General features: G+C 32.5%; 2 protein-coding genes across 2 annotated transcripts; both read left to right on the forward strand.

Annotated features, from left to right (window-relative positions):
- The first annotated feature begins 1,657 nt into the window (after positions 1 to 1,657).
- LOC129223025 (shematrin-like protein 2) lies at positions 1,658 to 3,988 on the forward strand. Its single transcript, XM_054857589.1, has 2 exons — positions 1,658 to 1,672; positions 3,716 to 3,988. The coding sequence occupies exons 1-2, from the start codon at positions 1,658 to 1,660 to the stop codon at positions 3,986 to 3,988; spliced, it is 288 nt and encodes a 95-aa protein (XP_054713564.1).
- A 7,422-nt stretch (positions 3,989 to 11,410) lies between these two features.
- On the forward strand, positions 11,411 to 13,733 carry LOC129223026 (shematrin-like protein 2). The gene is made up of 2 exons (XM_054857590.1): positions 11,411 to 11,425; positions 13,461 to 13,733. The coding sequence occupies exons 1-2, from the start codon at positions 11,411 to 11,413 to the stop codon at positions 13,731 to 13,733; spliced, it is 288 nt and encodes a 95-aa protein (XP_054713565.1).
- The last annotated feature ends 244 nt before the right edge of the window (positions 13,734 to 13,977 follow it).

Raw genomic sequence — 13,977 nt, forward strand, 5'->3', positions numbered from 1 at the left:
ATTTTAATACTTTATTTGTACTTTATACACGTTGTGTCGTTTTACTTATTCCACTATACAAAGTTTTCGACTGCTGTTTTACAATTCCAGTATTAGTTGCTCTGAAAAGTTTTTGAGAATTTTAAGCTCAAATGGACTTTAAAGTTTTGTATTTCAAGAAGTAAATTTTCGCCAAAACAAACTTTATTTTTTATTTAAAAACTACGAAAAACACCCTTCTAATTTTTTCAGCATGGCAAAAAATAATATAATCGTGCTACAGAAAAAAAAACTGATGCAGATATTAGTTGGTACTCCGAAGATATAACTAATCAAATCTCCCATTTGAAAAAGCATAAAAACTTATTTTAGATGAGAGGTAGCACCACTTTTCTATTCACAGAGTACTTTCTGTTTTTTATACTGAAAGAAAAAAGTATAAGCTTGAAATTGATATCTCATTCGATTTAATTGGCTGGAAAATAAAGAAAATATTGAGATTTTTCTACATTCATACCAAAAAGGTAACTCCGAAAAGTGATCAAAAATCGATTTCTTTATAAAAAAAATCTCCAAAGCTTAATTTATATTTAAAAAAATTTTAAAAACAATTTTGAGCTCATCTCATAGATATCTATAAGTAAAAAAATAATGGATAAAATCTGAGACATGACGGCACATGACAAAAGACGATTTGACGTGAAATGACTCGGAAGGAAGTGTCGTAAAGAGTAAAACAGGCATTGCCAATCTTAAGAGGGAAAAATTAGCGTATGTACTTCAAAAGAAATAATTGCACGTTTTGAGTTGCAGCCAATAGCAATGTTTGTGTGAAATATTAGAGATAACAATATTTTGAGCATAATAAAAAAGGAAAAAAAAGAATTTATTGCTATAATTTGGAAGTGGTTACGTGGAAGTGGAATTGTAGTGGTTACCACTGTGCTGTTGCTTAAGAAATGTTTTAATCCGCTGTGGAAAATCAAATTTTTGAGAAAAAATTTGCAGTTGAAGGCATGCTTTTCAGAAAATATATGCTAATATAGGTATTTAGAACTTATATATGTAATAGTATCTTGGTTTTGGAATGAATAATCGAGCTATATCCCCGATTACTTTACTGACCGTCCACGTTTAGCAGAGAAGATTGGCAAGCGGCCAGCCAAGACGATCCTATCTGAATGTGTCTAAAAAGCAGATTAGGGAAAATAGTGCCGTGGGTAAGTAAAAGACAGTATCTGCACAAACGAGTTTTTGAGATATTTGAAGAAATGCATTTTGGATTTCATACCAGCAACAGGGAAATGTTGGAGTTTCTTCGTTAACTTTAATTTTTCAATCTACCCGAATTTTTATTTGTATCGCACATATCTGTTCCTTCTTATTTCCCTATCCTAATTGCGTAAAACGTAAAACGAATCAAGCATCAATGCCATTCTGGAAATAGTAAGATGTTCGGAAAGCACTATTTCCAAACTCATGAATTAAAAATTTTTCCTTGTAATCTTGATCTTGACATTAACGGGCCACTGAGGCGTGTTGAATTGCCCAGCGATCATTCTTTTTCTTTCTTCAGGCGTGAAACGTTTGGGTATAAAAGAAAAACCATTTTACAAGTATCAATAACGCATTCTCTACAACGAAAATTATTGCTTTCTCTCCCTTTTAATCGCACAAAATGATGAAGCTTGTGGTAAGTAAAATTTTGATATTATGTGGCAGTTCCAATTTAATAGACGCATCAATTGTTGCGCCAAACCTCCACCAAAGTCTCCAAATATATCAGAACTTTGTTTTACTGCAGCATTTTATGAAGAGCATAGACTCTTACTAGTAATAATAATGCAATTTTTTTTTCAGGTCTCCTGAAAAGATATTTAAACAATATTTTCTGGCTCAGTAACTGAGTTATCATATGAGATACGTCCTCTACTTGTATATAATGCTGTTAATTTTTTAAGGTTTCCTGAAAAAATATTTGAATAATATTTTTTGTCTCAGTAATTGAGATGTCTTATGAGATACGTCCTCTACTTGCATATAACGCAGTTAATTTTTGAAAGTCTCCCGAAAAAATATTTAAATAATATTTTTTGGCTCAATAACTAATTTGTATTATGAGATACGTCCTCTACTAGTATATAATGCATTTCATTTTTGAAGATCTTAAGAAAAAATATTTAAATAATATTTTTTGGCTTAGTAGCTGAGTTGGATGGGACTTTGCTGGATGTTTTGTATAAGAATTAATACATATGTTACCGTAGAATTGCCCTATTGCTAAAAACGAAGAATGATTATATAAATTAAACGAAAAAATGATCAAAAACTCTTTGCATTAAAATATGAAGAAAATGAAAATAAAAACTACCTTATAAAGGATCATATCCAAAAAATGCTGCAAATAGCTATTTCAATGTTTTAGTAGAGCCCCTTCATCAGTGCAAAAGGTACTCAACACACAAGAAAGCGTGAGTGAACACCTGCCCTTCTTGTTGTGTGTTGAACACTTTTTGCACTGACGATTAAACTCCACGCGACCTTGAAATAGAAATAATTTCAATTATATCACTATCACTATGTCTGTATATGATTTGTTATAGAGTAACTTATGTTTCCTTTTCACTTTTCTAATGAACTGTTGACGAAGAAACTCCACTCAGCTATGAAACAGAAATAATTGCAATTATTTCATTAGCTCTAAGTCTGTACTATGGTTTGTTACAGAATAACTGGAGCTTTGCTAACCTAAAACAATTTGAATATCACTTCTTTCAAAGTATCAGTCATTTATAAAGCTATCACAATTTTGGCTAACTGAAACTTTACAAAGTATCGGTTGCCATTTTGCCAAGTGGATGGAACTATAGATGGGTTCCAGCAAAGAAATTTAATTGATTTCACTCAAGAGAAACACGAAAGTTTATGAGCTTTTAGTGTTCCCTCTCATTTATTGAAATTAGGTTGGAATTTATTATAATAAGGCTTCAAATGTTTGATATGCGACCCCTCATACACGTTGATCTTAGTTCTTCAGAAGCGAGGAAATCTTAAAGAAATAACATTTCTAAATTCTAGCGACGACGCATTTTAGTAAAAAAAAAAAAAAAAAAAAAAACGCTGCATACTTTTGCAATTAAATTTACCAATTTTTGATCATGAGAATTCACACTAACTTTTCTCATCCCAATTTAATGATCTATTTTGTGCTTTTTCCCGCCAACAATTTATCTTCCCATTCATGCACAATGTTACTATATCTTTTCGTATGAGCTCAGAGACATTTAAATATATTCACCTTCATTGTGTGTGTGTGTTTGTGTTTTTTTTTACCTTAGTCTATTTTAAAGTAAATAGTTTTTTTCTTCCTTTTTCCTGTAGTACGATTTTTTACAGTATATTTTATTTAATATTACAGTTTTGCATATTTCTTAGAACATAGATTATTTATTTTCAGATTCGTGCCGTATCTTTTGAGGAATAACTTTTAACCAGTACGATTTATCAATGCTCTTTTTGAATGATTATGAACAAAAAATCTGAAAGGATAAGCTGAAATTTAAGCAAAATAAAAACTTTTAGAAACATATAGCTATCAACTATACAGCATGTGAATACAAAAAGAAAAAAGAAAATCATTTCAGTTTCCTTTTTACTGTTTCAAAACGTCCAATAATTGATTCTTTTACCTATCGGAATCAAATTCAATCCTTTATTTATTTATTTTTACCCACAGGTTCTCGCTATCTTGTTGACTGCTGCTGCAGCTTCCGTTGTTCCATTGATCTCCTCCCAAAGGGCAGTGATCCCGCACTATTCTCCCTATGGTTTTGGTCATGGCAAAGGAATCAGCTCCAGGTACTTCGACAAGGTCGAGGGATATGGCTTGGGAGCCAAACTGCTCAGCTATCCTTATTATGGCGCAGGATATGGGTTAGCATACGGTGGCCTCGGATATGGATTGGATGGGTATGGCGGTTACGGATACGGAGGACCCCTCTACTTTTAAATTGTTCAATGTAAGTATCGACCTGTGTCTGAACAATACATGTCGATACAATTTTTTCAAGTGTCAATCAGCGAAAACATTTGCTTTTTTCTTTCAATTTTTTTTATTGGACCTTAATGATATTATTGGAATTGATCAAAGATTTTAATAGCTGTACCCCGCAAAAGAAATATTAATGGGAGGCAAAATCACTCAGAAAGAATTTTAAGTAAGTGTTAGAATAATGTGTCCAAATGCTTAGAAAAATTTGAAACCAATGTAAAATTTTCAAATTAATAAATGCAAAATTTAGATCTATAAAACGAAGTTTTTGCTGTTCAATTTGTCATTTCTAAGTAGTAGGTACAAAAAAACTTTATTTTGTCGGACTGTGCTATGATATAAACGAAATACACACAAAATATCGCATTTCGTACACAAATCTCACTTTTATTTTATTTGACATTTGATTTAGCATACTTTCCCAACAGTGCACAAAATCAAAATAACAACAACAACAACAACAATAATAATAATAATAATAATAATAATAATAATAATAAAAATAATAATAATAACAACAACAACAACAACAACAGCAACAACAACAACAACAACAACAACAACAACAACAACAACAACAATAATAATAATAATAATAATAATAATATATTTCTGAACGCAATACATTTTATGTAAAAAATAATGCTTTACTCGTAGCTCAGTATGCAACTGATTAACGTATTTTTTTCCAATATTTTGCAGGAAATTGCATTTGAGCAAACATCGAAGCAGTGCAGATTTGATGTTTGAAAAGAACCTTTGAAGCCTCCCTCTATTTGGTGAAAACAGCTTCTTACTTTTTTGTGGAATTCTTCTTTTTTCTTTTCGATTTTTCTTTTCTCTCTTTCTTTCTATTTTTACCTTTTCTTTCTCTTTGGTGCCGGAAACTCTTTTTCAATGGATGCCCGAAAATCTCCTAGTTCAAGGAAGTTATTTGCTATTTTCTGTATCACGGTGAATTTATTCATGTTAATTTTTTACAATAATAACAATTATGAGTAAAAATTATCAAGCTTTCAATTTCGATTAGCAACGAATCTTCTGTTTAAAGATATGAAAATTTTGTAAAAATTCTGGATTTACCTCTGTACTCGAGCTTAATAAAGAATGACTGACGCATCTTGTTGATTTACTTTTATTTATTTATTTATTTATATTTTTTTTATTATTTATTTTTTTTTTAATATAAACATGGGAAATTTTGAATCAATGACATCATTTCAACAAAGCCCTGGAAATAAAAGTAAATATATATGCAATTTCACTTTAAGCTCATAGTAAAACTCGTGCCATATAATTTGATTTCTTGTAATTCCTTGTATTTCTTGTTTCCTTTCAATAAATGTGAGCATTACGCAGGTGTGAATAATATTCATTCCTTTTTCTCATTGATCGTGTTTTTTTTTAATACCTCATCAGAATAAATTATTAATTGAGTGTATGAATAATTTCTAAAAAGATAACAATGGCAAACAGTATATTCAGAAGAAAATGTCTTTCAGTTTTTCCTGGTAAAAAGTTGCACAGCTTATTTTTTAATAATCTGAAGTTTTGACGTTTTAGTATTTATTCACATTTTACTGTTTCAGTACCAGTTATTGACTTTGCAAACAACTCAACTTTTTTACAAAAAATATAAAAGTACAACTTTACATTTTAAATAAGCTAAAAAGTATTTTTATATTAAAATCAAAGAAAAACACAATATAACTTTAAATCAGCAAATGATCGAATAAAAGTCATTTTTAATTTTTGATTTCACTCTGCACCCAAATATCGCTTGATTTTTTTTTTTTTTTTTTTTTTTTGCAAAAATTGATTTATCGTTTCGTGAAACAACCATATTCTATGTATAGGAGATGCAAAACTGAAGTCATCCTTACAATTGAAAATAGTGTGCGAAAAGAAAAAAAAAAGAAACTAATATTAAAACAAATATTTCACTATAACTTTCGTAAAAAATTCTAACACATGAGGATAACAATACAAGGCAAATAAACAACTCACATTTTACTTATTTTGCATATAAATTTACTGTAAGCACTCCATTTAAATTCAAATACAAAACATTTCATCAATTAAATTTATGTAGATTCAGGTGGGGTAAAGTGCTTATACATCAAATAAAAAGTTTTATTATATTGAAATAAAAATATATTTTTTACAGCTTTATTTTGTTTTCAAAATGTTTCAAATGATTTCTTTTCTCATCGAATGTTAAAATGTCGCTCCTTCCCGAAAAAGGAGAATCATTCGGGACGGAAAGCAGACTCTCATCCCTCACAGATACGTCACTGCTGTAAAAAAATATCGCTTTCTTATTTATTTATTTGTTTATTTATTTATTTATTTATTTATTTTTATTTATTTATTTATTTATTTATTTTTTGAGCAATCACGATTGCTTATTGCTTTCATTTGACTGTTTTTGGTGTGCTATCATTTTATTTTCCCACCAGCAACCTTCGCACCATCACCGTCGACCTGCTCCTCACGATGCTACCCCTATAGCGAAAGCCGACTCCAGGTTGCATACATGTCCTATACACATGCGCATACATACACGCACACACACACACACAAACACATACACCTACACACACAACCACATACATACACACATACATACAGACACCTGCACATACACACACACAAAAACATACACACAACTACCCACACAGACACAAACACATATGCCTTCACACACATACACATACCCGCCCCTAAGCACACACATTCATACACAGGAAATTAGATATTTTGACCTACACGTGACAACTCTGTAATTTATGCCAAAATTTTTTTTGTAATGTAACAATCAAAGGTTTTTTCCCTGGGAAACCACACATACACGTGTCATTTCTTAGGCAACAATATTTGGCTGCTAACACGTTTTGAAACAAAATGTTTATATCTGTCACGTGCGGGACGAACTGTCTTCTTTTTCGTAGAACGACCCTGTATATCTAATCTGCATACAAGAAATTGATGTATACGGGTATTTGCGTGTACGCATATATTTCTTAGTAAATCTTAAACTCATTTCTGCTTTAGGCCTGGCTAATGGCCAGTAATTTACTGAATATTCCATGCCTTGCCTTCAATCTTCGAGTTGAACCGAACCATTGCTTCGGTCACTCATCTGGTCTGTGCTAATTCTATATTAGCCACCAGTTTGTTTGGCACTCTTGGCTTCCTTAATAGGTTTTCCATCTCCAGTTCAGTCACTTTCCAATGCCGAGCTGATGAGTGCTAATAAGCACGAAACTGTAGTCCTCGGCTGGAAATAACTGAGCTGGCGGTGTATTTCATGTATTTCTGCTTTAGCTCTGACTAATGGGCCGGTAATTTACTGAATATACCATGCCTTGCCTTCAATCTTTGAGTTGAACCGAATCATTGCTTCGGTCACTCGTCTGGTCTGTGCTAATTCTATATTAGCTACCAGTTTGTTTGGCACTCTTCGCTTCCTTAAGAGGTTTTCCATCTCCAACTCAGTCACTTTCCAATGCCGAGCTGATGAGTGCTAATAAGCACGAAACTGTAGTCCTCGGCTGGAAATAACTGAGCTGGCGGTGTATTTCATGTATTTCTGCTTTAGCCCTGGCTAATGGGCCGGTAATTTACTGAATATACCATGCCTTGCCTTCAATCTTTGAGTTGAACCGAATCATTGCTTCGGTCACTCGTCTGGTCTGTGCTAATTCTATATTAGCTACCAGTTTGTTTGGCACTTTTCGCTTCCTTAAGAGGTTTTCCATCTCCAACTCAGTCACTTTCCTATGCCGAGCTGATGAGTGCTAATAAGCACGAAACTGCAGTCCTCGGCTGGAAATGACTGAGCTGGCGGTGTATTTCATGTATTTCTGCTTTAGCCCTGGCTAATGGGCCGGTAATTTACTGAATATACCATGCCTTGCCTTCAATCTTTGAGTTGAACCGAATCATTGCTTCGGTCACTCGTCTGGTCTGTGCTAATTCTATATTAGCTACCAGTTTGTTTGGCACTCTTCGCTTCCTTAGGAGGTTTTCCATCTCCAACTCAGTCACTTTCCAATGCCGAGCTGATGAGTGCTAATAAGCACGAAACTGCAGTCCTCGGCTGGAAATGACTGAGCTGGCGGTGTATTTCATGTATTTCTGCTTTAGTCCTGGCTACAGGGCGTTAATTTACTGAAAGGTGAACTAGTTTGGTTCAAGGGTGCAAGAATAATAATAATAAAATTAACTGAAAGTGCACATGTTCGCGGGCACAAAAAAAAGGGGGGGGGCATAGATTTCGCATGAGTAATGTATGACGTTATTAAACTAAGAAGAAACACATGTGTGTGTGTGTGTTTGACAATGTCGCAATTGTTTCGACGCACTCTGCACATGATAGATTATATTTATCAGTATTTCGGTAATAAAATTATTAAGATGACAGATAATAGAAAAGCGATTGGTGGTAACACAAATTACCTTATAAAAAAAGAAGAAAAACTATCGGTAATCACTTCCCGAAAACAAGAATTTTGGGAAGTGATAGCGAAGGGTCTTTATTGGCCAGAAGCTCTGTTTCTCTCTTAGAGCAGGAATATAAATGAAGGGAGCAACTCTCTCTCTCCAATCATTGGCTTAGCAAAAACTGAGGCTACGACTCCAACTCACGTGATTCAGCAACAACGAATACTTGGTACGGTTTGCGTGAACTAGTGAAAGAAACCTGATTTCTTCCAATGCTTTGCTATAAAATCTATCACGTGACTTGGGGTCTTTGGTTCACGTAAGAAAGTCTTCCTTCCCTCTTTTTTATCTCTTCTTAATGGTTTCTCTATCAGAAAACAATCATTCCTTTTCGCGGATTGCACAGGGGTGCCCACAGGAGGGGGGGATTATGGCGCAAGTTGCGCCATTAAAATATTAGGGGGATTTTTAAATTTAAAAAAAAATTTTTATTAAAATTTATTTATTGATTTATTTTTAATTTAAATTATTTATTTATTTATATATTTTTTTGCTTTATTTTACTCTGTTTGTATTTTATTTCATTTATTTATTTAGTCTGTGTGTGTCATGGGCGTAGCATAGAACTTTTCTAATAAGATGATAATAATAATAATAGTAATAATTTAAAATAAATGAATAAATAAAAAACATATTAAAACATAAATTAAAAAAGGAGAGCCAAAAAATTAAAAGAATACAAACTGAAAGAGGGTTGAGATTTTTTTTTGGGGGGGGGGGGGTAATTTGCACCATTAAACTTGGAGGGGGTGGGCACCCCTGGGATTGCATATGGATTTGTCTGTGCTATCCGTGAAAGAGAATTGCGCATTGTTTTGTCTGCTGGTAGAAACAGTAACACACGGTCCTCAACTTAATTATGCTACAAGTTTTTGACTTTTTTTTCCTTTCGCGTTCTATTTCTGAAGATTCTGTTGTTTGCTCTGAAGATTACAGACTAGTGTTTTGTAGTCCTCAAAGCTCATCAATTATTATGTAATAACAATTGCAAAAAATTTTTCAAGCCTATTTTACTAAAATGTATAAATTCCACTTTACAAGCCTTACTATTCATTTGAGCAACTTTTGTTTTTGAACAATTTTTTTCGGCAGAAACTAATAAAGCACTGCAATATTACCATTGGATTCTTAATGTCCTCCCGAAAGCAAATTCGTGAAATAAATAATAAAGTATTATTGAAAAGATGTCATGAAAAAATACTCGTTTCTTGTTTGTTTTATTATTAGTTCCCATTTTAATACTTTATTTGTACTTTATACACATTGTGTCGTTTTACTTATTCCACTGTACAAAGTTTTCGACTGCTGTTTTACAATTCCAGTATTAGTTGCTCTGAAAAGTTTTTGAGAATTTTAAGCTCAAATGGACTTTAAAGTTTTGTGTTTCAAGAAGTAAATTTTCGCCAAAACAAACTTTATTTTTTATTTAAAAACTACGAAAAACGCCCTTCTAATTTTTTCAGCATAGCAAAAAATAATATAATCGTGCTGCAGAAAAAAAAACTGATGCAGATATTAGTTGGTACTCCGAAGATATAACTAATCAAATCTCCCATTTGAAAAAGCATAAAACTTATTTTAGATGAGAGGTAGCACCACTTTTCTATTCACAGAGTACTTTCTGTTTTTTATACTGAAAGAAAAAAGTGTAAGCTTGAAATTGATATCTCATTCGATTTAATTGGCTGGAAAATAAAGAAATTATTGAGATTTTTCTACATTCATACCAAAAAGGTAACTCTGAAAAGTGATCAAAAATCGATTTCTTTATAAAAAAAATCTCCAAAGCTTAATTTATATTTAAAAAAATTTAAAAACAATTTCGAGCTCATTTCATAGATATCTATAAGTAAAAAAATAATGGACAAAATCTGAGACATGACGGCACATGACAAAAGACGATTTGACGGGAAATGACTCGGAAGGAAGTGTCATGAAGAGTAAAACAGGCACTGCCAATCTTAAGAGGGAAAAATTAGCGTATGTACTTCAAAAGAAATAATTGCACGTTTTGAGTTGCAGCCGATAGCAATGCTTGTGTGAAATATTAGAGATACCAATATTTTGAGCATAATAAAAAAGGAAAAAAAGAATTTATTGCTATAATTTGGAAGGTTTTGTAGTGGTTACCACTGTGCTGTTGCTTAAGAAATGTTTTAATCCGCTGTGGAAAATCAAATTTTTGAGAAAAAATTTGCAGTTGAAGGCATGCTTTTCAGAAAATATATGCTAATATAGGTATTTAGAACTTATATATGTAATAGTATCTTGGTTTTGGAATGAATAATCGAGCTATATCCCCGATTACTTTACTGACCGTCCACGTTTAGCATAGAAGATTGGCAAGCGGCCAGCCAAGACGATCCTATCTGAATGTGTCTAAAAAGCAGATTAGGGAAAATAGTGCCGTGGGTAAGTAAAAGGCAGTATCTGCACAAACGAGTTTTTGAGATATTTGAAGAAATGCATTTTGGATTTCATACCAGCAACAGGGAAATGTTGGAGTTTCTTCGTTAACTTTAATTTTTCAATCTACCCGAATTTTTATTTGTATCGCACATATCTGTTCCTTCTTATTTCCCTATCCTAATTGCGTAAAACGTAAAACTAATCAAGCATCAATGCCATTCTGGAAATAGTAAGATGTTCGGAAAGCACTATTTCCAAACTCACGAATTAAAAATTTTTCCTTGTAATCTTGATCTTGACATTAACGGGCCACTGAGGCGTGTTGAATTGCCCAGCGATCACTCATTCTTTTTCTTTCTTCAGGCGTGAAACGTTTGGGTATAAAAGAAAAACCATTTTACAAGTTTCAATAACGCATTCTCTACAACGAAAATTATTGCTTTCTCTCCCTTTTAATCGCACAAAATGATGAAGCTTGTGGTAAGTAAAATTTTGATATTATGTGGCAGTTCCAATTTAATAGACGCATCAATTGTTGCGCCAAACCTCCACCAAAGTCTCCAAATATATCAGAACTTTGTTTTACTGTAGCATTTTATGAAGAGCATAGACTCTTACTAGTGATAATAATGCAATTATTTTTTTTCAGGTCTCCTGAAAAGATATTTAAACAATATTTTCTGGCTCAGTAACTGAGATATCTTATGAGATACGTCCTCTACTTGTATATAATGCTGTTAATTTTTAAGGTTTACTGAAAAAATATTTGAATAATATTTTTTGTCTCAGTAGTTGAGATGTCTTATGAGATGCGTCCTCTACTTGCATATAACGCAGTTAATTTTTGAAAGTCTCCCGAAAACTTATTTAAATAATATTTTTTTGGCTCGATAACTAATTTGTATTATGAGATACGTCCTCTACTAGTATATGATGCATTTCATTTTTGAAGATCTTAAGAAAAAATATTTAAATAATATTTTTTGGCTTAGTAACTGAGTTGGATGGGACTTTGCTGGATGTTTTGTATAAGAATTAATACATATGTTACCGTAGAATTGCCCTATTGCTAAAAACGAAGAATGATTATTTTAATTAAACGAAAAAATGATCAAAAATTCTTTGCACTAAAATATGAAGAAAATGAAAATAAAAACTACCTTATAAAGGATCTTATCCAAAAAATGCTGCAAATAGCTATTTCAATGTTTTAGTAGAGCCCCTTCATCAGTGCAAAAGGTACTCAGCACACAAGAAAGCGTGAGTGAACACCTGCCCTTCTTGTTGTGTGTTGAACACTTTTTGCACTGACGATTAAACTCCACGCGACCTTGAAATAGAAATAATTTCAATTATTTCACTATCACTATGTCTGTATATGATTTGTTATAGAGTAACTTATGTTTCCTTTTCACTTTTCTAACGAACTGTTGACGAAGAAACTCCACTCAGCTATGAAACAGAAATAATTGCAATTATTTCATTAGCTCTAAGTCTGTATTATGGTTTGTTATAGAATAACTGGAGCTTTGCTAACCTAAAACAATTTGAATATCACTCCTTTCAAAGTATCAGTCATTTCTAAAGCTATGACAATTTTGGCTAACTGAAACTTTACAAAGTATCGGTTGCCATTTTACCAAGTGGATGGAACTATAGATGGGTTCCAGCAAAGAAATTTAATTGATTTCACTCAAGAGAAACACGAAAGTTTATGAGCTTTTAGTGTTCCCTCTCATTTATTAAAATTAGGTTGGAGTTTATTATAATAAGGCTTCAAATGTTTGATATGCGACCCCTCATACACGTTGATCTTGGTTCTTCAGAAGCGAGGAAATCTCAAAGAAATAACATTTCTAAATTCTAGCGACGACGCATTTTGGTAAAAAAAAAAAACACTGCATACTTTTGCAACTAAATTTACCAATTTTTGATCATGAGAATTTACACGAACTTTTCTCATCCCAATTTAATGATCTATTTTGTGCTTTTTCCCGCCAACAATTTATCTTCCCATTCATGCACAATGTTACTATATCTTTTCGTATGAGCTCAGAGACATTTAAATATATTCACCTTCATTGTGTGTGTGTATTTGTGTTTTTTTTTTACCTTAGTCTATTTTAAAGTAAATAGTTTTTTTCCTCCTTTTTCCTGTAGTACGATTTTTTACAGTATATTTTATTTAATATTACAGTTTTGCATATTTCTTAGAACATAGATTATTTATTTTCAGATTCGTGCCGTATCTTTTGAGGAATAACTTTTAACCAGTACGATTTATCAATGCTCTTTTTGAATGATTATGAACAAAAAATCTGAAAGGATAAGCTGAAATTTAAGCAAAATAAAAACTTTTAGAAACATATAGCTATCAACTATACAGCATGTGAATACAAAAAGAAAAAAGAAAATCATTTCAGTTTCCTTTTTACTGTTTCAAAACGTCCAATAATTGATTCTTCCACCTATCGGAATCAAATTCAATCCTTTATTTATTTATTTTTACCCACAGGTTCTCGCTATCTTGTTGACTGCTGCTGCAGCTTCCGTTGTTCCATTGATCTCCTCCCAAAGGGCAGTGATCCCGCACTATTCTCCCTATGGTTTTGGTCATGGCAAAGGAATCAGCTCCAGGTACTTCGACAAGGTCGAGGGATATGGCTTGGGAGCCAAACTGCTCAGCTATCCTTATTATGGCGCAGGATATGGGTTAGCATACGGTGGCCTCGGATATGGATTGGATGGGTATGGCGGTTACGGATACGGAGGACCCCTCTACTTTTAAATTGTTCAATGTAAGTATCGACCTGTGTCTGAACAATACATGTCGATACAATTTTTTCAAGTGTCAATCAGCGAAAACATTTGCTTTTTTCTTTCAATTTTTTTTATTGGACCTTAATGATATTATTGGATTTGATCAAAGATTTTAATAGCTGTACCCCGCAAAAGAAATATTAATGGGAGGCAAAATCACTCAGAAAGAATTTTAAGTAAGGGTTAGAATAATGTGTCCAAATGCTTAGAAA

Source organism: Uloborus diversus, chromosome 5, assembly GCF_026930045.1.
Source record: "Uloborus diversus isolate 005 chromosome 5, Udiv.v.3.1, whole genome shotgun sequence".
NCBI lineage: Eukaryota > Metazoa > Arthropoda > Arachnida > Araneae > Uloboridae > Uloborus > Uloborus diversus.